The sequence below is a fragment of the Eublepharis macularius genome, chromosome 6, assembly GCF_028583425.1.
Source record: "Eublepharis macularius isolate TG4126 chromosome 6, MPM_Emac_v1.0, whole genome shotgun sequence".
NCBI lineage: Eukaryota > Metazoa > Chordata > Lepidosauria > Squamata > Eublepharidae > Eublepharis > Eublepharis macularius.
The window spans coordinates 795,783-821,374 of NC_072795.1; the positions used below are offsets into that span (position 1 = coordinate 795,783).

At 55.7% G+C, this 25,592-nt stretch overlaps 1 protein-coding gene across 1 annotated transcript; it reads left to right on the top strand.

Annotated features, from left to right (window-relative positions):
• Nucleotides 1-6,276: 6,276 nt before the first annotated feature.
• Nucleotides 6,277-20,776, top strand: LSG1 (large 60S subunit nuclear export GTPase 1). The gene is made up of 14 exons (XM_054983694.1): nt 6,277-6,372; nt 6,822-6,948; nt 7,050-7,170; nt 8,109-8,195; nt 9,223-9,309; nt 9,699-9,759; nt 12,257-12,433; nt 13,141-13,527; nt 14,400-14,501; nt 14,616-14,759; nt 16,844-16,967; nt 17,455-17,534; nt 18,567-18,740; nt 19,698-20,776. The coding sequence occupies exons 1-14, from the start codon at nt 6,283-6,285 to the stop codon at nt 19,875-19,877; spliced, it is 1,941 nt and encodes a 646-aa protein (XP_054839669.1). The 5' UTR covers nt 6,277-6,282; the 3' UTR covers nt 19,878-20,776.
• Nucleotides 20,777-25,592: the final 4,816 nt, after the last annotated feature.

Genomic DNA, 25,592 nt, shown 5'->3' on the forward strand with positions numbered 1-25,592 from the left:
TATCCAGCCGAGCCTTCAGGACCACGTGGTCTGACCATGGCACCAACTCAGTTGTTTCCAGTACCACTCCCATCCCCATCCCAAAGATCAAATCCAGCGTGTGGCCTGCTTGATATGTAGGGGCCGAAACAATCTGGGAGAGTCCAAGTGTGGCCATGGAGGACACCAGGTCCACGGCCCGACTAGAGGTGGCGGCATCAGCATGGGCGTTGAAGTCTCCCACCACCAATAGTTCTGAGTGCTCCAAGGCCCAGCCAGCCACCACCTCCAGCAGACGTGGCAAGGCGTCTGCTGGTGCACTGGGCGGCCAGTACGCCACACAGATGGCCAAACCCTCCTCAGCACCCCACACCAGGCCTATACAGTCAGTGCTGGGGATCTCCGGGATGGGGAGCGACCTGAAGGAGAAAGACTCTCGGACAAGAATCGCCACCCCTCCCCACCCCCCCACCCCCGGCCTCCCATTCGGGACTGAAGAAGGAGCAAGAAACCAGGCGGGGCCAGTTCGTTCAGAGCAACCCTCTTGCCCTCCCTCACCCGGGTCTTGGTCACGCATACCAGGTCCACATTATTTGCCACGAAATAATCGTGCAATGTTCTGGTCTTATTATTTATGGACCTGGCATTACACAACATCAGTGTCGAAAGGGGCCTATATTTCCTAGCTCCACACCCAACGTGCCTTGGGATGGGACGCAGGTTAGAAGGACACTGAGCCTTTACAAAGTATGTCATTATTATCCCCACAACAACAAACACCCTGTGAGGTGGGTGGGGCTGAGAGAGCTATGGAAGAGCTGTGACTAGCCCAAGGTCACCCAGCTGGTTTCAAGCGGAGGTGTGGGGACTCAAACCCGGCTCTCCAGATTAGAGTCCCATGCTCTTAACCACTACACCAAACTGGCTCCTGAGCATGTGCCAAGGAGAAGGGGGCCAGGTTCCAGGCCAGTGCGCCCCTCCCCAGCCAGGCTCAGGCTCCAGGAGACCTGCTCTGCCACGGAGCTTCACTGCCACATCTGTGAAATGGCAGCATTGAAGGAGACAAGGCGGAGGCTGGGAGACTGAGAGGGTCTCTCTCAGGGACCCTCCTCCAGGCCGCCCGGTGTCCACAGATGCAGCCCCATCCGGGGTTCCTTCCAGGGCAGGGCGACAGGCTTCCAAGGCGCAGGTTTAGCCCAGGAGGGGCAGCGTCAGAGGAGGGAGGTTAGCAGCAGCCAGCCGGAGAGTCTGTTTGCTGGGGAGGGTTTCACCTTGGAGAAGGGAACGGAAAATGATGTATGCGTGTTAATTGTGGTGGGGGTGGGGGTTAAATTTAGTCTGTCTAAGGTTAGTCTAGCCAGGTGGGACTTAGAGGGCGAGAATTGCCTGACTCCAGAGATCCCTTATCCTGGAGGAAGATGCGGCCTTGGAGGGCGGGGTCTGGGGCCTCACATCCTGCTGAGGTCTCTCCCTCCCCCGATTCAGCCTTCCCCAGGTGCCTCCCCCAAATCGAAAGCAATTTTCCAACCTGGATTTGGCAACCCAACGAAGGCCTGGTGTTACTGGAGTGATCTCTATTGGAGAGCTCTATTTCTCAGGCCGGAGGGTGTCTACCTGGCCTCTGAGATGCCCAGTTTGTTCTTTTGTGCCAGGGGAGTGTATTGCAAGCCTCTGACCCTTGGCAGGCTGGACCTAGCTTACCATGGAGCGGTGGGCAGCAAGAATATTGCAGAGCTTGGGGGTGGGGCCCGTTTACTAGGAGGCAAGGCTGGAGCATCTGGGAGGATGTTTCGGTTTAGAAAAGAGACAACTAAGGGGGGGAAGAGACACAATAAGAGGCTTATACAATCATGCCTGGGGTAGAGAGGGTGGGCAGAGAGAACTCCCCCCTTCCATAATGCTGGTGCTGGCACTCGGGAGCTCCCAGCGACTAGCTCCCAGCCCTCATGACTAGAGGGAGCCTCAATAGTCAGAGGCAGCATCCAGGGAAGGCCTCAGCCTCTCTGCCCTGTTCTTGGCCCTCCACAGTAACCGGTTGCCCACTGTGTGAAGCTAGCCAGATCCCTGGTCTGATCCGGCAGGGCTCTCCTTAGGTTCCAGTCATGTAGGCCAGGGACTGCGGATAGGCAAGGCAGGCAAAGGCCTAATTTCTGATAATTCACTGGTGGAACTCACTGACACCAGATGTGGCCTTGGCCACTGACTTTCATAACTATAAAGGGAGGTGAGACAAGGAGGAGAGGTCTCTCAATGGCCATTACCCATGACGACCAAATGAATCCTCCAAGTACAAATGCAGTCTACCTCTGAACACCAGTTCTTGGGCAGCTGCAGGGGCATTCTGTTCGTTCCATGTCCTGGGAGTACTTGGCGAACCACTGTTGGAAACAAAACCTCGGACCCTGGTGGGTTCCAGCAGGGCTGTTCTTGCATTCAGGAATAATATTTTAAAGCCATTAAAAGCCACAGTCATCGCCGCATGTTCTGACATCAAGTTCTATAAATTCTTATGCCTCTCTCAAAGGTTTCTTTTACATGCCCTGTCTTGACTACAATTGACACTCCTGCCCTTGCTAGGAGCTAATTTTGTTCAATGGAGAGTCAATTGTTACCCTAAATGGGCGGTGTGTGTGTGTGTCTCCTTGTGAGTTGGGGGAATTAGCATTCAAGGAGACACAGCGAGAGGGGGTGACTGGAGTATCTCCACTAAGGTATACCAGGATTGTTCCCTTAGAACAATTAAAGGAATAGGAAAGGCAAAACCACAGAAAATCACACAGAGCGTACACACAGGCCTAACTAGGAAATCAGGGTGGAAGACACAGAGAGGGGGGGGGTGCGTTCAGGATAGGTAGATACTTAGCAGTCTAGGAGAGGATGTCATACAGGTGGCAGGGTCAGCAACCAGTGCTTCGCAGAAAGGAGGCTGGACACGCATCTGAGGGTGTGCATAAGGATCCGCGGAACACACACACACACAGCACGTGGCCTGGGCAGCCTAATTATAGAGTAAAACATATCCCGGAGCAGAATTATGTCTTTTGCCCCAAATCAATCGCTTGATGTCTTGTCCAGAGGTGAAACAATAAAGTGGGAAAGGCTTGATTATACTTACTTACTTCAGTAAGGAGAAGGGGTATGACTGCTAACAAGATCCTTGTCTAATATACTTTTAGCGTGCCACTTTGCCAAGGAGCTCACCATGGCCAGGGTTGCTGGCATTCCTGGAACTGATCCTTTGAGATCAAGCTGCAGGGCTGGCCACGCTCAGATGGTGGGGATTGCCTAAGTTGCCTTGTTTATGTTTATAAGCCCCCTAAACATGCAGCCTTTCCCCGTACAGGAAGGGAACGCAGCTCAGCAGCAGCAGCAGTCTCTCTGCTTGGCATGCAGAAGGTCCCTGACTCAATCCGTGGCCTCTCTAGTTGAAAGGATCAGCAGGTGATAAGAAAGGCCTCCGCCTATAAAATTCCCCTGGTATGAGTATCTCCGATTAAAGCACCTTTTGGAAGACTCCAGAATTAAAGAGGCTTTCAGACACCCCAACACAACTTTTGAGGGTTTAATAAAACAAGAAGCAGGAATGAATAAAGGAACAATCTCCAAAATATAGAACATCTTAACCAAAAATACAAAGCCCAATCTTCTCCCCTACCAAAAATCATGGTATAAAGGTCATCACATGAACCTTAGCAATGATCAGTGGGAAGATGTTTGGCAATCCTACAGTTTAAGAATGAGGATTACCAACTTCACAATGCAAACCATGAAAATGATGACCCACCAATACTTAACCCTAGTCAAATTGCACCATATAAATCATGAATTATCACCCAACTGCTGGAAAGGATGTGGCAAAAGAGGTGCCTTTATTCACTGCTGGTGGGAATGTGAGATAATCCAAAAATTTTGGGTTGATGTGATTGAAATCATTAAGCAAACGACAAGTTTCATAATTCCGTTGAAGCCAGAAACTAGACTGCTTAACTACTGGTATGAAAAAAAAAATCCCATCCGCCGGCATGAATTTGATAGCCATCTGACTATTTGCAGCCTCCTTATGGACGGGGGGGGGGGGGGGGAAGTGCCTCAGGTGTCTCAATGGGTTAGTCGCATTTGGGATTTTTTACAATGGAAAAACTCTCTGATCAGCTGGCATAATTAGATTGCTCTAACAACAAATCTTTTTTTATGGTTTCTAGTAATAGATTATCTTACGGAGAATGACAGAGTGAAGCAACTCATTTCAGCACATGAATATTATGAGGCTTTGTTTTACCTTTAAATATGTCTCCTCTTTTTCTCTTCATCTCTAATAAGAACTTCCTTGTCTCTTCTTCTCTATGCGAATGTGTGGTTTATACTGTATTATAGTTGTTTCTACCAGTTATATTGGACAAGTTACCACAAGATGTTGTTGCTAAACAATTGTTATTCTTTTTCTGACTCTTGTCAAATGCATGTTTACCACCACTTCTAAGACCTTCCCAGTTAGTATGGCAGCTTTCCAGTGGAACTAGAGATGCTGAGGTTTGAACCTGGGGCCTTGCGCCTGAAAGGCAGATGCTCTGCCGGTGGGCCACATGTGCTCCCTAAATGAAGCAGCCTTCTGTTGAATGGGACCTTAGGTCTATCGCTGCCAGTCTTGTCCCCTGATTGGAAGCGGCTGCCCAAGATCTCAGGCAGAGCCTTCCCATCTCCTCCTGCACTTTTCATCAGTGTCCTTGAAAACCTCAGTGCTGCTCTCAACCCCAAAGGCCTCCAAGTTAGCTAACCGTGAATCCCCAAATGCAAGGCACCGATCTCAACAATAAACGGAACAATAAAAGCAACCAAGTTGCAACCCAGGACCCACCAATATCATGTGGCCATAGTCAGAGGAAATGGATAGGGATCAGCCCAAAGTCTTGATGAACAGAACCTGGCAGCAGAACCTGCACAGGCGCCAGGCAGATCAGGTCAGCCCTTGATTCGAGGAGAACCTTTTCTCAACTGGAAGCAGGTCTAGTGGTGGTACTTCCTGGATCAGTATCACTTGCCTTACTGTTCCTTTCATTGAGAGCTCCCTTCAGGCCCCCCTTTGCAGGACAAGGAGGCGGAGTATAATGAGTAAAACTACCTGAAGGACACTCCCCAACTGAGGCGCAGCAACAAAGGAGGCACTGCCCGTGTAGATTCCTTCAGAAGATGACGGTACACAGCCCCTGAAGAGGCCCGGCAGGATTCGACCGGAGCAAGGGGCCCTCTACATACCCTGATCCCAGACTGGTTAGGGCCTTAAAGACAGTTGCCAGCACTTGGAATGCCCGGACCCAAACGGCTGGCTCGGATTGCCTGGCTGGGCTCCTTTTCTGGCTGTTCCAGACAGACTTCAAAGGCAGCCCCGTGTAGTACAGATGACGGTAGTCCAGCGTGATTGTGATCGGAACATGGGTTGCCGTGCCCGTCGAGGACAGGGCGTGCCTGGGGCATCAGCCAGCGCCGGACCAAGGAGGAGCAGCTTGAGCGAGTGGAGGGAGCGCCTTGGAGGCCTTCACTCAGCCAGCCGCGCTTCCCTCTCATCCAGACTCCGCTTTAGCTGCCTGGTCCTCACCGAGTCCTGCACAGCCCACTCCAGGCACCGATTCAGGCCACCTGCTGCCTCACCTGACTCGGCGGAGCAGCGGAGTGGAGCGTCAGGGGCATACTGGGGAAAGCCTGCTCCAAGGACTCCAAGTGGACGCTGAGCAGCAGAGGGGACGAACGGGAGCCTGGAGGCTCAGGCAGGCGCACGGGCTTGGGGTGCCGCCTCTCGTGGCCACATCCTGGGCCAAGGCAGCTGGGGGACCTTGGGCCACTCACAGCTCTCTCGGAGCTCTCTCAGCCCCACCCACCTCACAGGGGGACTGTTGTTGAGGGAATAATAACAACACAGGGCGAGTCTTCTTCTTCACGGCCCCAGCGCAGAGCCGGTGGTTCGTTCCCTTGCCTTTTGCTCGCCGCCGCTCCGCCCAGCCGCTCTCCCTCTCGGCCGCAGCCAGCCCGGCCCACCCAGCGCCAAGCGCGTCAAGGGGCGCCGACCGCGGCGGCTCGATCCACCGGCCGGAGGCGCAGGAGGCCGCGGGCGCCCCAGGGCCGCTTCCCGCCCCATCCCCGAGGCAGGGGCGCCCCCTGCTGGGGGGAACCGAAGGCCCCCCGGAACGGCCGGTCGGGGCGCGGTTCCCGCCGGACGTTTCAGGACGGCACGCGCGGCCGCCTGGCGCCATTGGCTGAGCCGCCTCACGTGGCCCGGAAGCGCCGCTGCAACTGCGGCCCGGGCGCGGCATGGGCAAGAAGAGGGCGGCAGGGCTGGGCCGGGCGCTCATCCGGGACCGCGGCCAGGCCCGGGGGGGCCGCCACGCCGCAGCCGGATGGGTGAGCGACCGGGGGGCGGCGGCGACGGGGCCCTCCCTCCCTCCGGAGCGCGGCCGGGCCGGGCAGGGTAGAGTGCCCCTGCATGGGGAGGCTCTGCGGCACAGGCGGAGCAAGGCCTCGCCGGCGAGGAAAGCCCCCGCGCGAGGGGCGGCCTGTCTCTGCGAGCGGGCCGGGGGTGCCTGCCGCCGCCCCCTTTGCGTGCCGGGCAGGCGCCGGCGGGGGGAGAGGCCCTCTGGCGGGGGGAGCTCCCCGGAGCCGCGGGGCGGAAAGCGGGCGCGGAGAAGCAGCGCTGCTGAACCCCGGCCCTTGGGCGAGCTGCTGAGGGCCGCGCCGCTTGGCTGGGATGCTACCTTCGCCTCAGGGCCATGGCGGGCAGCGGGGCTCGTTGCCTTCGGGGCGCCTCGGCGTTGCTGGGCAGAGGCGCCACTCTGGGCTTTCCTTCCCGACAGCTCCACACCAGCGAGTTGAACGACGGCTATGACTGGAGCCGCCTCAGTGCCCAGTCCGTCACTGAGCAGAACTCGCTGGAGGAGTTCCTGGCCACGGCTGAGCTGGCCGGCACCGAATTTGCGGCTGGTGAGTGCTTTGAACGGCTGTCGGCCAAATCCTGGCTCTGGTGCGCCTGTTCATGCCCATCACACACACACACCCCTGCCCTGTGTTGCCTTTCTCTGCAGAAAAACTGAATATCAGGCTCGTTCCTGCTGAGGCTCGGACTGGCCTGCTGACAGCCAAAGAGACCGAACAGATCCATGAGCAACATGAGCAGAACAAGCAGTTCTTGTGCATCCCGCGGCGGTGAGTCTTGCTCAGCAGCGTTGTGCCGGCATTTCACACTTCGGGCCAGATCTCTGTATTTTGTGCCTGCTTTTCTGGATTTTGAGCATCAGCCTGTGGACTGAGAGCAACAGAAGAAGCCGGTGGTACTTGAGAGTGTTGCTTGCATGGCCAGGCACGACATCTGCACCTAGAACAGGTGCAGAAAACACCAACTACAGGGGACCAGGAACCTGAGGAGAGTGCAGTATATTTCAGTATATTATATAGTTTACTTGTAGTTACAGAACAGCTCTCTTTTGTGAACTAAAGGCAGTTTCTGTAGTACTGGAGTGGGCCTATAATCCACTGAGGTCTTCTCATATGAACAAGGATCGGTATGATGTACTCAAGAAGGGAGATGCTGAGGACTAACCCTGGAATATTCTACCTGCGAAGCAGGTGATCTGCCACGGAGCCCAGGCCCGTCCCTGCCCTTGTGCTAATTCCTGTCGCTTTCCCCATCACCAGGGAAGGCAATTCCCCAGTCCATCTATTGTGCTGTTGCAGTGATCGAGACGTTACGCCTAGCAAATTGTTACTCCTTGCTTCAGCGTAATCTTTTTCTGCTCTGCCCAGTGTTTATAGATAAATGAAGGGTCACCCCTCCACACCCACACTTTGGAATTGAAATATTTGGAAAGGGTGTGCTGCCCATCCATTGCCTTTTTTCTCTTATTTTTGCTGAGTTTCTTTGGGATTTCTTCTAGTTGCATCTCGACTTCTGTACCAACTCTCTGAAGCCTGTTTAACATGTCAGCATTGCCCTGATTGCAGAAATGCCCTTGCTCAGTTGGTGGGATGTTTATCCTTGCTACTGTGTTCGATGTCCTTTCAACATATATGTCTCTTTTCTCATCTGTTTTGTGCCAGAGAAACAAGCCATACTTGACTGGGATTTTTCTGGCTGGTTTTTGCAGGCCATATTGGGACAAGCAAACCAGCTCTGAATTGTTAAACCAAGCAGAAAGGGAGAGTTTTCTGGAGTGGAGGCGGCAGCTTGTGCGGTGAGTGCGCGTCAATAGCTTCTGCGTGCGTCATTGTGCTGGGTCACCAATGTAAGAACCTTCCTGCCTGTCTCAGAGCATTTTCCCTGGGCAGGATAAGTGCAAAACAGGTACATCCAGGTGCAGGATCTGTGTGGCTTTTGTAGGCCAGGGCCCTGAGCCAGAACAGGCCTCTTGGATTCAGGGGGCGTCTGTGAGCCTTTTGGACCTTCCTTCCATGCCAGGTAGGACCAGCCATTTTTCTTATAAGGACTTCTGTAATTTTTTTTAACCGGGGGGGGGGGGCATCCAATTAATTGGGGACATCTGTTTAATCATTAGAATGTTGTGGCCATAATAAGTAATGCAACTGATTTTCTTCCAGAGAGTAACCAAAGAGTTTGTGTGTTGGTTTGTTCATTCAGATGTGCTAGAAATACCACTGATTCAGCTAGGCTAGTTGTTGGTACTGAGATTGGTACTTAGGAATCCAGAGCACCAATTGTGGGCACATCCCTAGTTGGTCTGTGGTGTTCTGCTGCCCGTAGAGTCCTCTTTCCTTTGCCCAGCACAGTTTATGGAATGGCCTACCTGGGGGGGTCAGGAGAGCCCCCACTCTCCTGGCTTTCTGCAAACAAGGTAAAACTGAATTGTTCAAGAGAGCTTTTTGCTCAGGTGGGAGGGCTGTACTGTAAGGAGCTGGTCTCGAGATCCATCAGTAAAGGGATAAGGAGGGACCAAAGACGTCACTACTATTGCTATAAGTATGATTCTGCTCAGTAGTTCCTACGTTGTTTAATATATCAGTCATGGAATTTGCCTATGCTCTGTTTTAACGGTTAAAAATCTTTAAACTTTTCATTTTTTCTTTCCTTTAAATTTTGCTGATTGCATGTATGTGTTTGTTACATGTATATTGAAATCTCGTGATATTGATTGTACTGATTCACACCATGTAATCTGTCTTGAGTCTCAGTGAGAAGGACGGATTGTAAATGATGTAAATAAGTAAATTCACACATTTGTTTTGTTCCTTGCTGCACTCAAGTTTAGAGGAAGAACAGAAGCTCATTTTGACTCCTTTTGAACGAAATCTGGATTTTTGGCGGCAGCTTTGGCGAGTCCTTGAAAGAAGGTGATGCTTTTCCCCGCTACTCTTTCTGTAAACACCCCCCCCCCCCGCTGCCATTCTTAGTGTGGCGAGAGGGAGAGGGGGCAGGTGACTCCCCCCCCCAATGCCGCAGCCTAAGGCACAAGGGCATCATGGCCCCATTGCTTGGCAACCGAGTCAACTTCCAGAAGCAGAGCATCAGGGCTGCTGGGCTGAATGGCTGGGGAGAGGGGAGGTGTGAAGGCCCCAAGGTTCTTTAAGGCTCACAGATCAGAGCTGGCATTGCCCATCTCCACTCTGAATAGGCAGGCACTTCTGGCATGTGCTGGTTCTGCTCAGCTGCCGCTATTCAGGGACGCTTCCCTCTGATCAGGGCAAGGGAAAATGGCAGCCCCCTCCCTCCTCTCTTGCAGCGACGTGGTAGTGCAGATAGTGGACGCCAGGAATCCCCTCCTGTTCAGATGTCCCGATTTGGTAAGTGACATAAGTGGAGTAATCTCGTCTTGTGCTTCACTCCTCCTTCCTCCCATCTCAAGGACTAGTGACATTTCCTGCTCCAAAAACCAGTGTGTTATGCAGCCCCTTCTCTCTGGTCCCGTGCCCCCAAACAAGCGATGCTGATATGTCATGCAAAAGAATTGAGAGGGCCCTTTTAGCTGTTTGAAAGGGATCAAACCGGAAGGCTGCGATTCAGCCTGAGCCCGGAAGTCAAGTAAAGCCCAGCTACAAAAAGCAGGAATGTGGCCCTGGGAATAGAGCTTGGATTTCGGGAGCCACGGTAGGTGTGTCTGCACTGAAGGGATTTCCCAGCCCACAAAAGCTGACTCGGAACATGACAGATTATTTCATTGTCTCCAGCCAAGAGATCTACACTGAATTAAGCTCTCCGAGGGCTGAAGCCTCATTAGCGGAATATGGCACCATATATTCCAAATAGAAAACTCTCTGAGAGAGTTATTTCTTGCAGCACAATGCAATATTATAGGTCAGACGTCAGAACTAGCCAGCAGAACAAACAGAAAATTTCTTAATGTTAATAATGTTATTTCAAATAAAGCATACTTGTTATTAGGCATGAACTTAACAAATAAAAACACACACAGATGAACCCTACTAGTCCAGAATAAATGCACTCTATAAAAATCCGATGATCTGACGTTTTTAAACAAAGTCTGTAATAATGACAATTCTGGAAGGTTAAACAGCAGGAGGCGAGTCCAGCAGCACTTCAGAGATGGCTGGACTCCAATCCTGCTGTACTCCTGCAAACCAGCACAGGTGCTATCTTAAAACTCTCCTCTGAAGTTAAGGCAAATCAAGTTTTAAGCTGATGGGTAGAATGCAAAATGGGAGCCTAGCAGGCAAGATATGCTGACTCACTAGAAGGTCTTTTCGGATTGGAAGCTGCCAGCAGAAAGCCGGATCAGACACTCACATGACACTTTTGGAAGAAAAGATGGCAGTTAAGGACAGTTTCAGGTGGCTAGCCATGTTGGTCTGCAGAAGAACAGCAGGATTGGAGTCCAGGGGTACCTTAGAGACCAACAAGGTTTTGAGGGTGGACGTGTTTAAGGGGCGCTCTGGCCCGCAAAAGTTTACCCACTGAAAATCTTGTTGGACTCTTAAGGTGCCACTGGACTCAAATCCTGGAGGTAAGAGCAAAAATCTCTAACTTTAGCACATGATTGTGCTACAAATAAAACAGTTTGTCCCTAAATGCAAATGAATAGCACCTGGAGAGCTTGAGAACTCTCATTACAACCTTAAAGCAAGGCTAAAAATAGAATCAGACACCACACCAGCTCTTCCTTCCACCACACTAGCAGACTGTCTTGTGAAGAGTCCCTCCTGACCTTACGGTGCTATTCCTGGCCAGCAGTTGAACCTTAGAGAGGTTTTGAGGCTCTGTGTGAATGCATAGGTGCGCATGCATGCAGGTGATGAGCTTCTTGGCTGTACGGCAGGAGTGCCCCTGTGCTGGTTTGCTTCTGAGGCCCTCGTGTGCATCTCGCAGGCAGTCTTTCTCGCTCTGCCTTTGCTACGCCACTGCCCTGAGATGCAAATCCTGCAAAACTCAGGAGGTGTGGGATGAAAGGAGAGAGGCACTCGTCACAGTGGAGGGGCTGCTGGTTATAGGTGGGAGGAGAGAACCATCCACAGCGTCAGGGAGCCTTTCGGAGAGAGCTGGAGATACCAGAGTATCGCCCGCCACTCAGGTGAGCCCCATCGGGGGCCTTCTGCAGCTGGTTAAGGGGAGATCAGGTGACTGGAGCTGGCAGAGCGGGGGGGGGACAGCTTTCAACCACGTCTGCACAACAGCTGCGTTTCCGAATGAAAGTTGCTATTCCCAGGTCTCTGCTTCTGCTGGGCACAGGTAACGTTGGCTATGGGAATAGCTTCTCTGATGATCTGGAAACGTTCATTGGGAAGGGGCAGCCCTTTCCTGGCTTTGAAACCTTGCTGGGGTCATGCACAAGGTCCTCCTTACGGCAAAGAAAGAGGCACCACCCTGGTGTTTGAGCCCCCGAGTCTGGGTGTGATGAGAACTGCAGCTGGACAAGGGTGTGTTGAGTGTGTGTGTGTGAGAGAGAGAGAGAGCATGTATGCATGCACATGTGAGAGAGAGCATTCGCGTGCACATGCATGCACACTTTAGAGCCGATCGGGAACGTGAAGGCCCCCTGAGCCAGCCCTGGCCAGTCCTGCTCCAGAAAAACAGTTGTATGAGGTGACCGAGGGAGCAGAAGAGACGCCCGACACAACCCTGCCCGAGGCTGGCAGCAGCGAGGCCACAGCCAGCTGGGGGGGGGGGGCTTCTTGCTGCCAGGGAGCGTGTTGGGGAGGGGGGTTGGCATGGCCCCTCTGGGCTGCTGCCACCTCCGTGAGCTGGCGTGGAGATTCTCAGCCAGGTGTCTTTCTGCCAGTCTTGCTGGGTGGCTGATGGGGCTCTTGCTCTGTTTCCATCTTGTAGGAGCGTTATGTGAAAGAGCTCTGCCCTGAGAAGGAGAACCTGCTTCTGCTCAACAAGGCTGACTTCCTGAGCGAGGAGCAGCGATCAGCCTGGGCCCGCTTCTTTGAGGGCGAAGGGGTGAAGGTGGTCTTCTGGTCAGCCTTGGAGGAGGCGAGGCGGCTGGCGCTGGACTCCAAGGTGGGCTTGGGAGTTCTAGGCTGGAAGATGTTTTGCTCATAAAGCACTGCGCTGCCGGTAAGAGTTAGGCCATGATTCTGAACAAAGCCTCTTTAAAAAGAGAATTTCAATTCAGAGGACGCAGCAGTGGTACTTTGCCAGGGGTGGGAGTCTTTGGGGGGCTTTTGTTTTTTCTAATGGGGGGCCTGTGTGTGGAGGAAGCAGGTTTCACGCTGAGGAGCCCACCAGAGCAGAGGCCTCCTTGCCCCCGTTGCGCCCCCCGACCACCCCCAGGGTGCAAACGTCAGTGCGGCTCCCCAGTGTCAGGATCCCCGTTCGCGCTGCAGCCGTCAGAGCCAGCTACAGGGCGAGAGAGGAAGAATTCCTGCCGCCCGAGGGAGCCTCAGCCAGCGGCATCCCGTCTTGTTCAGAGTTGCCATAGAAAGGAGTGCAGCTTGGCAGATCCACTGCCCAGCCTGCTTCCCAGGCAGGGGCCCCGTTCCCCCTTCCTCTCTCTGCCCCAGCTGCCCCGAATGAATGAATGTTCAGGCAACCGGAGGAGCCAGGGCTCCTGAAGCACACCAGGCGGCAGGCCTTGAGGCGGGGCCTGGAAAGCCGAGGAGGCACCCGGTGGAGGATTTTAGGCATCTGCCCGAGAAGACTTTGCGAGTCCTCGTTGTTTCCCTGTGACTCACTTTCTGGGTTTTTGTTTTTCTTGGTGAGTGGAGGCTTCGGAGGTGCCTGACCTGGATGCTGAGCGTGCCAGCCAGGAGGGACAGCGACCCCCCCAAAGGAGGCCTGGCTCTCCTTTGTGGCTGCCTGGGAGGGGAGAGCAGGAGAGCAGCCCGGAGGATGACAGCGATGAGTACGAGGATTGCGAGGAGGAGGCCTGGCTGACTTGCTCGGAGGAGGAGGAGGAGGAAGAGGGCAGGACCTCAGCAGGGCCCTTCCAGGAAAGCAGGAGCAGCAGTGCCGAGGCCCCGAGGCCAGGGCCCCAAGAGAGCCAGGCCCTGCACAACAGCAGCCACCTTGTCCGAAGGGAGGAACTCCTGGACACACTCAGAACTGTCCACACCGGCAAGAAGACCAAAGAGGGGGAAGTCACCATTGGGCTGGTGAGTTGGAGCCGTGCCAGGACCGAACCATTGAGTGTGTGTGTGTGTATGTGGGGTGGGTGGGTGGAATTGGGGTCCTCAGTGATGGACCTGCCCAAGGTGCCGCCACACTTTGGCCATCGGAAAGCGCCCTTGCTGCTCATCCTGTGGCTGAAGCAGGGGGGATATTTGTAAAAGAGCTGCTAGTGGACCTTGCCGTGGGTCCTGCCCGCAAGGAGGCTCCTCAAAGGAAGCGAAGCTTTCTGAACCGCACCAGGCCTCCATTCATTAAGGTGATCCCCCCCTCCAGAGGGACTGGGCCAGATAGGCAGGCCTGTGCTGCTTAGGAGCTGGTTCTGAATGCCGGGGGCGAGCTGTTGAATAGAGGAGAGAACCTCTGAGCCTAGGCTGAATGCCACACTGAGGCCTGTTGCCTGGCTTGGCCCTGGAGACCAAGCAGTGAGAGTTACAGCCCCTGGAGGGGCTCAGCTCTGCAGCAGAGGCCGTGCTGGCTCAGCCACTCACATGCTTGGCGGCAGCGGGCAGCGGGGGCCTCTTGCCTCCTCTCAGGGCTACTTGCCTGCTCACGCAGTCTGGCATTCTTTTTCTTGTGAGATCGCCCCTTCCTCGCATGTAAGGCATCCCTGTGATCTTAATGCTTTTGCTCTCCCCCCCCTTCCAAAACATCTAGGGGGTCTTTAAGATCCAGTACTCTCTTTGAAATTTCCTGGCTTTGTTTCTTCCCGTTTGATATTTTTGGAATATCGCCATTTTGCTTCCATTCTGTTCCACCGTCAGTCGCTAACTCATGTAGAAGTTGGGCTGACCCTCCTCATGACGGATTTCAGTCCCCGCATGTGCCTGATTGAGGCAGCTTTGTACTTCTGTCCTAGGTGGGTTATCCCAATGTTGGAAAGAGTTCAACAATCAACACCATCCTGGGACGGAAAAAGGTGTCAGTGTCTGCCACACCAGGTCACACAAAGCATTTTCAGGTACTGCTCGAAGCAGCTAGGCAGAGGTGCTGCCTTCTCCTCCTCCTCCCTGTTGGGGTGAGCAGGTGGGGGGCATGGTGGCGTGGCTGAGCCCTGCTTGGTTTCCCTCTGCAGACGCTGTACGTGGAGCCGGGGCTCTGCCTGTGTGACTGCCCCGGGCTAGTCCTGCCTTCCTTTGTCACCACCAAGGCAGAAATGGTTTGTAGCGGCATCTTGCCCATAGACCAGATGCGGGATCACGTCCCTCCGGTGTCTCTTATATCCTTCTCTTTGTGTGTGAGTGGGGCAAGGGGTGTGGGAACCCACTGCTCAAGTCCATTGATAAGTATGTTGCACGGACTCTTGGGGGCCGGCCGTGTGCTAGGTGCTGTATGGAAGTGGCGTCGGTCTCTCTCTTTCTCATGGATTTGCTGCCTAGGAGAAGGTGGAGGGCAGAAGCTGGGAGGGGGCAGCTGCTTGAGCCAAGCTTTGGGGGGGGGCAGGCTGTGTCGGTGGGCTTGGTCGAGGGCAAAGTCTGGGAGGAGAGCCTGCCTTCTAACTGGCCGCAGCTGCCTTGGGAGAGGCCCGGGAAGTGGCGGGGGGGGGGAGGCCTTCGTAAGCTGCCTTCTCAGGCGACTGGAATGGCCAGGCTGCAGTCCTCACAGGAGGGCAGAGGACCAGAGCCTGGGCTCTTGCTGCCCCAAGGAAAGGCTGGGTCTTGGAGGTGCTGCGGAGAGGCATAGTGGGCTTTGGAGGAGGGCTGCTTCAGAGCTCTGCTGCTGGGAGGGCCGTGAGGCAGGTGGGTGAGGCACAGAAGGCTGGCACGGCTGGTCCGAGTGGCCTCTGAGCCCCCTGTATCCAGTCTCCTCGCAGCCAGCAGGAGCTTTGCTGCTACTCTTTGTGTCCCTAGCTTGCCTGCTGGCATCCCCGCAAAGTCCCTCCAAGTGGCTTCCTAGCCCACCTCCTCAGCCGTGGCCCCCTTCCCAAATGGGAGTTTGGTGTGTCAGGGCTTGCCGCTGCTGCCGCTGGGCGTGGCACTGGGCGGTCTGCTCCTGACGTCACAGGGGGGCCAGGGATTCTGCAGGACCCTGCTCTGTGGAAGGAGGGGCGGTATACCTCACCCAGACTCCCTCTCAGTCCACTCGCTGGCCTGCTCAACCTGGCCTGCTTACCCTCTGCGTCCTCCTTCATCTCCTCCTTCCAGAACTCTCCTCCAAACCTCCACCCTTGCATCTTACTGCTCTCACTCCACATCATCACTCCTCACTCACACCCACCACCACAGGGCTCTTCCCAGCCAGCTTTTATAGGGCTTCCTTCTACTGCCCCACCCCTCTTCCAGCCTGGCCTTGGGCTGCACCAAGCAGTTGCAGCTGGGGTAGCTGATCTGGCCCCACTGACCAGCACCAGCTGTGCCTTGTTCTCTGGCTGCCCAGCCTCCCTGCCTTGGCTGATTGCTGAAGGCATGTCCAGCTGCAGTCCCCCGGCTAGCAGCCCAGCCTCCCTGGCAGAGCTGATGGCTGAAGGTGGGTCCAGCTGCGGCTCCTTGGCTGGTTGCCCAGGGCTTCCTGCAGAGTGCCTCCAATAGCCCCACCTGGAGTGGCTTGGCTTTTGGCAACTCCTGGGCCAGGCTACTATTTCCTAGCTGGGGCATGGCTTTGGGTTGTTGGGGCTGCTGCTGCTTCTCCTCCTCAGGTAAGGTCTTTGGGTGGGTGACTGCTGGGCTCCCAGTCCCTCTGCCCTTGCCCCCTTCCACCTTGCCTAGCCCCCTTTCCCTTCCTAGGGGAGTGGGACTCGCTGGCCTCTCTCTGTCTCCCTCTGCCTCCTGAGGCCCTGGGCTTTTGCCCCTTGCCCCTGGCACTGGCAGGTTCTGGCTCCATTTGCCTGTGGGAGGGGTTGACCTGCTGTACCCCAGCTGCCCCCTCTGCCTGCCAGTCAGACTGGTTGACCTGCTGTCAGCTGGCTGACCAGTTGACCTGCTGTCTGCTGGCTGCCCCCTCTGTTTGCCCGTCAGCCCGGCTGACCCGCTGTTCCCTCCTACCAAGTCTGGGGGCTGGGACCCAGACCCCGGACATGGTGCTGAAGATCTCTGACCACCGAATGTGACGGGGCGGGGTGGGGGGGCTGTAGCAGCCTAGAGGATGCAACTGGGCCTCTGCACCGGGGCTGCTTGGGCCCTAAAGCATGGGTGATCACAAATGCAGCTTTCCAGGCAGCGGTAGGATCCGAGGGCTGCGTGCTGCAGAAAAGGGTATCTGCAGGGGGGGGGGGCTGCATAAGAGGAGAGAGGGGCTCAGGCTTGGGGAAGGGGGGAGGCGTCTCCAACACATCCCACTCTAGGTTTGGTTCCTTCACTTGGTCACGTTTGCCAGCGGATCCCACGACACGTCTTGGAGGCAACCTACGGAATCAACATTGTCCGGCCTCGGGAGGACGAGGCGCCTAATCGGCAGCCGACGTCGGAGGAGCTCCTTTCGGCCTACGGATGTGAGCATGCGCTTGAGCTGGTGTTTGCCTCTCACCCAAGGATGGGGCTGGAGCACGCTGGGCGCTGGCATGGTTCTTCAGTGGCCAGGGGCGCTCGTGGTTCTGTGGCTGGTTTGGGGGCTGAAGGCCCTGGCTCGTTAGGGAGCAGTTGGCTCTGAAAGAGCAGTTGTGTGTGTTTGGAACGGCTTTTAATGCGATACCGATGATCTCCAGGGCTGGGGCCTGAGCATGCCCCTGTGGTCCGGGTGCCGTTGCCTGCATCGAGAGGCCCACTTGCTCTGTCCTGGGTCGGCCCGTCGCTGCTTCTGGGGCTGAGGACATGGGGGAGCTCCAGCATTTGGCTCCTCTTGGAACTGGCTGGTTTCCCTCTCTCGGCTTGTCCCCTGCAGGAGCTTTGGTTCTCTGAACTGGTTGAGAGCATGTCAGGAGCTGCCTGCCTGCCTGATGACACCCTCCTCTCTCTCCCACCCCCACCCCCACCCCCCAGGCATGAGAGGGTTCATGACGGATCACGGGCAGCCAGACCAGCCCCGCTCAGCCCGCTACGTGCTGAAGGACTTTGTTGCCGTAAGTTATGTGGGAAGCCGCGTGGCTTCATGGGGCTGGGGCGGTGCCGTGCCCCCCAGTGTGTCCTTGCAGGTCTCCTGCTTGTAACTGAAACAGAAAGGAAATGGTTTAGAGTAGTTTGAATTGTTTGTTGCTGCCTGTGTTCCTAGTCTTGGGGCAAAACTTGGTTGAGAGAATAAAAAGGAAGAGGGGAGGACAGCGTCCGCTGCCCGGAGTCCTTGGAGGATGGAAGGATGGGATAAAAATGTGATAAAAAACTCCAGTGTTCTCTCCCCTTGAACAGTGTCTCAGAGCGTGGATCAAAGGACCTGTGCGATGTGGCCCTGTATAGTTGGGGGGGGAGGGGGGCGGGGGGAAGCGTATTTTCTACAAACTTGGAAGAAGCCCCAGGTTTGTGGAAAAATATTAAGTGTGAAAAAGTTTAAAAGCATAGAAGCAATGTACGTTTCTGTAAGAAGAGTGTGTCACTGAGGCCTTGGTGGCCATTTGGGGGGTTGCTAAGCAATCCCCAACCCGCTCACGTAGTGTCTGGCAGGGGAAGTCAGATGAAAAAAGGGAAGGCGAAGCTGGGTCAGTGAGGTGGGGGGCAGAGGCTGCCAGGGGGAGGGAGGAGAGAGAAGGGTAGGCTGGCGGGTCGGTTGAATAGAAGGAGGGGGGCCCGGCAGAGGGGAAAAGAGAGGGAGTGGGGGAAGGAGGGTTCCCCACACAAGTCCTCAGAGCCCATCTAACGGTAAACAAAATTGAATTGAATTGTTTGTCCTTTTCATTGTGCGGCAGTATTAAAGGAGTAACATATTTGGAAATGTTGAATCCATGGAGGGACTCCTGGAAGTGTTAGGGGAAACATGAAACATATAAAATTCTTTTCAATCTAAATGTACAAGGAACGTGTGTCAAAACCCAATTTAAAAGTGATAATGGCTGGCAAGAAGCCTTCCCAGGGCAACGTCACATGCCTGGAAAAGCCAGAAGAAGGACAAGACCTAACTCAGCTCCCTGTGGCCTCTCGCTCTCTCTCTCTCTCTCTCACAGGGCAAGCTGCTCTATTGCCACCCTCCTCCTGGAACTGACCCCGAAGCCTTCCAGTTCTGTCACAGAAGAGCTGCTCCAAGCAGAGGGGGGCAGCCCCGAGCAGAGATGCCAGCGAGCCGGAACATGAAGGCCAAGCAGATTGAAAACATGGTGGACAGGACCTTTTTCCATCAGGTGAGGGGTGGGCCCCGAGGAGGGACATGCTTGGCCTCCCCGCCGCGGGTGCTTCCTCCCCCTTCTCAGTCACGTCCCTGAAAGCGCAGAGGCTGCCCAGCCTGTCCGCATCTTGCTACAAGCCGGCGGCCTGCTGGCGCAGCAAGGACGGTGCTTCCTCATTGCGGAGGTGTGCTCGGGCCAAGCCCCTTCCAGGCCGTGGGCAGACGCCGCAGTGGGTCAGGCGCTCCCCCTCCCAAGCAGAGCGAAAGCCCTCGGTGCTTTCTGGGTGGCTTCGGAGGCAGGCCGGGGCTGCAGGACGTCCTGCTTTGGACTCCCGCCTGGTCCTGGGGATCCTGACTGAGCGGCAGAACCAGGGGGAGAGTTGGCAGGACGAGGCCTCTGGGCCTTGCTTTGTGTTTCACTTGAGGACTTCCCAGGGCAGCGACAGCAGAGTCTGGGGCAAGATCCATGGAGCCCCCAGGCCCTGCTTCCTGGCTGTGTGTGTGGCTGCGGGCGTGGCTTCCCTGGGGGCTTCCCGTGTGCAGGCCGGAGGAGGCAGCGTCCTTGTAACAACGTGAAGCCTCATGGGGCTGGGGTGTTGGGTGCCCTTGACAGCCACGTGGCATTCTGCACAGGCTGCCTTCTGGGCTGGAGCCCCCCCCCCTCCCGGACACCAGGCTTTCAGCTGGTGGGCTTCCCCTTGTGTTTCCCACTTGCCTCCCTGGCCTGTGACCTCCGCTCTCCCCATTGAATAGCAGCCTGCAGGCAGTGTGGTGCGGTGGTTAGAGTGCTCGGAGCTGGGAGGCTAGCTAGCTCTGCAGGTGGCTTGAAAGCCAGCCCCACCCTTTCAGTCTAACCTCCCTCGCAGGGTAGTTGTGAGGATAATAGGGAGGCAGGGAGAGCAGTCGACTCCACCCTGGGCTCCCTGGAGGAAGCAGAGGAGGAGTGTGCTACACAAGTCAATCTTCGCTGCAGGAGAACGTCCGCGCCCTGACCCGGGGGATCCAGGCTTTAGTGGGCTTCGCAGCGGGCCCGGCCACCCCAGGGCCCCTGGCCTCCCGCTCTGAGGCAAGCCAAGGCAAACCCTGGAAGAAGCACGGCAACAGAAACAAGAAGGAGAAAGTCCGCCGGGTCACGAAGCACCTGAATGCGTAACGGACGCTGGAGCTGGGCTGCGGGCCTTTGGAGGGGAGGGAGGGGGAGGAGGAGGAGCTCGGCGTTGGTCGTTTGGCGCCCAGCCTGTGCTTCGCTCTCGTCTCCGCTGTGGGGCTGCAGTCGGCTGTGGGGTCAGGCCAGCTGCTGCGTGTGAAGCGTCGGCTGTGTCTGGGGCAAGCCCTGGGAGCTGCTCAGACATCCCTCTGGCTTGTGCTTTGAGTCCCTTCCAGGGAAGCACCTCACAGCAGGTTATTCTTTTGAAATAAATGTTTCTTGTCTTTTCATTGTCTTTGGCAATGGCAGCAGCCGAAACTCCGTCACTGGTGCTGTGCTCCTTGGCCCCCGGCTGGCCCTGTTTGCAGTCCCCCTCCCTTGCTCCGGGGGGCTTCCTGCAGCTTGCCCTTTTTCCGGAGATGGAATACGGGGTGAGGGTTGCAGCCACGCAGTGACTCCCCCCTCTGATGCCGGCAGCCGCGGATACTCCCAAGCTGGGGCAGGGGGCGGGGCCTGCTGGTTCCTCTTGCTCGCTCGGTCGCAGCAGCCTCCGCCTGGCGAGCCACTGTAGAAAACGCGCTCTTTCCCCACGGGGTTGCTTTTCGTGTGGGGATCAGAAACAAGCGCTCAGAAGCTGGAAGGGGAGCCTTCGCTTCCAGAGCAGCGACGCCACCACCAGCGTCTTTGAGTGGCCTTCGGCTCGCGACCAAGAGGCCAGTCCCAAGCCCCGCAGGCTTAAGCGAAGCAGAAGCCAGTCCTGCAGAGCGGGACGCTTTACAGACCGGGTCCAGGGAACAGTTCCTTGGGCAGCGAGAGCACGGTGGTCAGGGTGCGAGACGCCGATGGAAGTGTTGCAAACCCAGATCGCTCCACACACTTATCATTAATAAAGTTTATTAAAAGAAGTGCAAGCGATTACTAATTATAGAAGCATTGCAAAACAGGAAAATAAAACAGGCTAATTAGCTAAGCTGGCATACGCTGTAAGGCCGGATTCTGCGATTCAGTGAGGTGTCAGGAGCCAAAAGGAGGTCCCGAGCAGAAAGGCAAGATGGCGTATAGTTACAGGCCTTGACCCGTGGCCGGAGCTTTCAGAAGCGGAAGATCCTCCAGGTAGAAGTTGCCCCAAGAAGGTGGTGTGTGTGTGTGTGTGTGTGATATGTGCTGTCGAGTCGCCTCCCACCTATGGTGACCCTATGAATGACAGATCTCCAGAATGTCCTATCCTTAACAGTCTTGCTCAGATCTTGCAAACTGGAGGGCGTGGCTTCTTTGATGGCATCCGCTTTGTGCTGTGACCCTGGGATATTTAGCAAGCATGCTCAAGACGGCGGGGGGGGGGGAGTTGCTGCCCTCCTCCCTGGACCACGGTGCTGATCACTCGGTGCCTAGGCTGCAAAGGGCTCCGCTCTGCACTCCAGCCAGGCAGTGGCTGGGGATGCCCCACCCCAACCAGTCCGAAAATCCCCTGGGGTGCCGCATCGCCCATCCGTGTTCCTGAGGGATGCGGATGGTTTGCCCGCCTGGAGCACTCAACAGCCCGGCCCATCAGACAATGGAGAAGTCCCGAGAAAGGAAGTTCTGATCTGGTTCTTCCCCCTGTGATAAGATAGCAAACAATCGGGAGCAGGCCTCCAAGTCAGCCTGCAGGGCCGGGCAGAGGAACTCCGGCCCTTCGGGGCTTGCAGGGGCTCGCTGGTGTAACCTCTATTGTGGGGCTAATTTGGAAACCAAACTTGCCAGACAATGGTAAATTAAGAAGTTCCTTTAAAGTGAAAAACTTCTGAATAGTCGGACCAATACAACTAGATTTTTACCACCAAACCCACAGGAGCAACAAGGAACAGAGACGGGCAGCCCGTAGCGTCTTCGAAGTAAGCCAAGTAACTGGTGGTCACTTGCAACCACTTCAGGGCCAGCAAGGGCCAGAGTCCCTTGCTACAGTCCCCTATGTTATGGAAACAAAACGGGACCCAGCCTTCTCTCTTCCGCTTAGGAATTACAGCCCTGCGATAACATGATTCCAGTAATAATACCAAACTTCCATGGCTCAGACGTGTCTTTCATTCTGCCACCCCTGGTAAGTCCGCAAAGACTTGGTCGGAAGGGCCCTTCGCTGGGAGTCCCCAAGTACATCATTGGAAGGGCCTTTGGGGCCATTGTCCAGCCCCTTTCCCAATGCAGGAGGTCCAAAGCTGGAGCATCCCAGCCAGGAGAGTGGCCGCCGGCCTGGGCCTGAACAGCTCCAGCGAGAAACGGGGCCCTGCCCCCTCCGCTCGCTGGTGGGAAGCTTCTGCTGATGCTCACATGGGAGTTTCTACGTGCTGTGCTCGTTCCGAGTACAACAGGTCGGGCGCCCATACTTTGGATGACGAAAACACCCCTTTGATCCAACTCAGAAGCTGGTGCTGGCAGAGCTTCCGTGTGGCGGATGCCCTCCATCAGCCGCTATGGGGGGGGGGCAGAGCTGTGCTCCACTCACAGCCCCTTTGGAGCCCTCGAATGGGCTTCTCCCTCCCCAAGCTTGTGCAGCGGCGTCTTGAGTTGTGCAGGAGGGCATGCAATTGTGGTTGCCTTGACCCCGTGGATCACGGTCAGTATGCGGGGGGGGGGGGGGAGGCAGGGCAGACACTCTCCTCGCCCACCTCCAACTGGCTCGCTGTTTCTGCTTCCACACGAGGGGTGCCTTTTTGCAGAACCCTGCGGGAGCAGCACAGATAACGTGCGACTTGCATGAAACAGTGGAGTTGTGCCTTGGCTGCTGCGTTTGCCTTTTGTGCAGATCTTTTCAGCATGTATAACTGCCAAGCCAAGTCCTTATTTCGTAAACATGCATTTGATCACTTTTTGCCAAAAATTCTCTCCCTCGCTTTGCTTCTGATAAGCAGAACTGTACCCATTTTCTGCCTGCTTTTCCAGAAATGCAAAGAACCATTCAAGGGCTTCATTTCGAACTCTTTAAAGAGTTGCATTCAGTAATTGCAACAGGGTGGGGTGTGTGGGTGTGGGTGCTGCTGTACAAAGCTCAAGGTCCAGTGTCTTGCAGGGCAGGTTGGTGGAACATTGTTGCATGTTCTTTGCGCGGCATTCATCACTGGTTTTTTTAGAAAGCCACTGAATGTCACCATTTTGCCATCCCGTTAGTTGAAAACGATTGGAAGCCATCTTTCCCTGGCAGGCTTGACATTGTTTCCTCAAGCATACATGGAGCATGCACAACAACACAAGATAAAAGGCAAGACGGGTTTGATTCCTTGCCGAACATTAAAACCATAAATGTACAATGTCGCCTAAGTAAGAAGTAGCCCGTATTCATGGCCCACCCCCGATCCGATGAAGAGATCCCTCTGAAGGATCACCAGGCAGAGGATTTGGAGTGAGGTGCCACAACATGCAAGTGATCCACGTTAAGAAAGGATAATATGTGCCCTTAGAGTAACAGGCTGAATTGTGGGGTGGGGGCAATTAGATCGTAAAGTTACACCCCAGGGAGGGAGGGACAGGGAGTGGGGATCGTTGACACTGAGAACGGACTCGTGTCGGGGGCTCATCTCTCCATTTAGTCCAGCTGTCAGAAGAGCTTCAGGGGATCACTTCTCGCTGCTGGCATCCCCGACACCCAGACTTTTGAAGGATAGGCTTGGTGGGAAACTTTGAGCCTGCAGCCCCAATTTCTGTCTGGGTTCAAAAAAATAAACTCCCAGGCCGCAGGAACACCTCCAAAGAGGTCAGGAAAGCGCCCCCTCGCCTGGCTTTCCACAAACTATGCAAAACCAAAGTATTCAAGAGTCCTTTTTTGCTCAGACAGGAGGGCTTTGCTGTAAGGAACTGCTCTCCAAAGAGATGCCCAAGAGGGGCGGGGGGACCGTAGACCTACCACGTACCACCTCTGTTGCTGTAAATATGATCCTGCCAGGTAGTGCTGCCAGTCTTAGAACGGCTTTTGCTCTGTTTCAGCATTTCTTCAACTGTACTGAATTTGTGCTGATGTTGTCTTTAGACTTCACTGTACTGACTCATACTGTGTGATTTGCCTTGAGTATCAGAAAGGAGGGCTATAAATTACAAATAAATAAACATGATGTTTCAGCCCCCTTTAAAGCCACCGGCAGAGACATGTGCCCGGAAAACATGGCCGTGGCTGCTCAGCTGGAGAGATCCAGGGAGAAACCCTGGCAGAGCCACTGGGCAGACAGAGACTTGGCACAGAGGGAGTCGCCAGCTCCCTGCCTCCACATCCCTTGCAGGGTAGCCGCCCAGTGCCAAGCACCTTGCTCTGCTAACAGCCACAGAAACCACGAGCCCTCCCCTTGCGCATGGGTGCTTAGTTTGTAAAGTGAGAGGCCCTGGGACTCACTGGCCCAGCAGCTCCTTCTTGATGTAGACTGGCTGTGGGAGGGCCAGGGCCTCTGCACATGCTCAACAGCACCTTCTTCTCCAGGAGGATCTAACAAAGACGCAAGTTGAAGGGCTGGCACCTCCAAATAGCTGTTTTGAGTAGCAAGGTCATTAGATGCGAACATGGTTACACATGTGGAATGTTTAACATTGTTTGGAAAAACTTATAGATTTGTCAAAAGTCCTCTAAATTAGACGTTCCTTTCCCCCTCCTTGGAGGGAATCCAGAGGTCCTGTAAAAGTCCACCCATAAGCACACATACTTATTCCATTTACTTCTGAGTAAACTTTCCTATGCTTACGCTGTCAGTGTACAGTGCCCCTCCATTTGTCCCTATAGCAGGGGGTGCTGAGCTGCAGCTGTGCGTGTGTATGGGGGGGGGAGTTCAGAGGGGGCTCTGTAGTGGCTGCTTGTGTGTAGGTGGGGCCAGAAAGCAGGGGTATTGTCTCTCCCTGCAGCTCCCCCCCCCCCCCGCCCCTTGATGGGGCCTTATCAGCTTTGGAAGGCCCCAGGCCAGCCGCAGGACTGTGTGTCTGCAAGCACACCCACCACAACACAATGGAGCCGAGAGCGCCAAGGGAGGGTCGGTCTCCCCACCAAGCTTCTGCCCGTGGCCCTCACCCGGACAATGGCGTCTGCTGCCGGAGCTGCGGAGAAGTCACGCGCCCTTTGGCCAGACCCGGCACACTCCGGTTTCCCTCCTGATAAGAGCCGCCTGGGAGCCGGAGAGCCCCTTCCGCAGGGACAATGAGCCTGCCCCGGCCAGACAAGGGAGGCTCCCTCGCCCTGCAAGCCAGCGGCCAGAGGGGCCGGGCCCAAAGCGGGGAGCCAGGCACGGAAAGGGGCCGGCGGGCATTCCCTTCCGGCCAGGGAAGAACCGGGTCGAGTCCAGGCGGGCGACCACTGCCTGGGCTACTTTTCCTTCCAGCTGAATCGCAACGGGCGTCGCGGGGAACCCTCAGTCAGGGGCTTCCCTCTTCCCGCAAACCTGTTGGATGGGGCTAAGGAGCAGCCCAAGGGCCCCCCAAGCGAGGCCCCTCGGTGCCTCTCCTCAAGGAGGGGAAGGCGGCGGCGGCCTCCCCTGCGCGGCCCTTTCGGATGCGAGGGATTTGGACGGCGTTGCCCTGGGAAGCCCACGAGAGTCTGGGGGCCCCAAAGGGGGGGTTCTTCTTCTTCTTCTTCTTCCCGGGGTTCCCACTCGGGGGTTCCGTCTTTCGAAGCAGTCTGTGACCGCCCGCTTTCGCCCTGAGGCCGGGCTCATCCGCATCCCTTTCCCGGCTTGGCCGCCCGGTTCCGCACCCCGGCCTTGGGAAGAGCGCGTC

Excerpts from the sequence above, each read along its gene's own strand:
- LSG1 (XM_054983694.1), top strand. The coding sequence starts at position 6,283 with ATGGGCAAGAAGAGGGCGGCAGGGCTGGGCCGGGCGCTCATCCGGGAC. Across the intron at positions 6,949-7,049 it reads CGGCACCGAATTTGCGGCTG|AAAAACTGAATATCAGGCTC; the intron begins GTGAGTGCTTTG and ends CTTTCTCTGCAG. Across the intron at positions 9,760-12,256 it reads TGTTCAGATGTCCCGATTTG|GAGCGTTATGTGAAAGAGCT; the intron begins GTAAGTGACATA and ends TCCATCTTGTAG.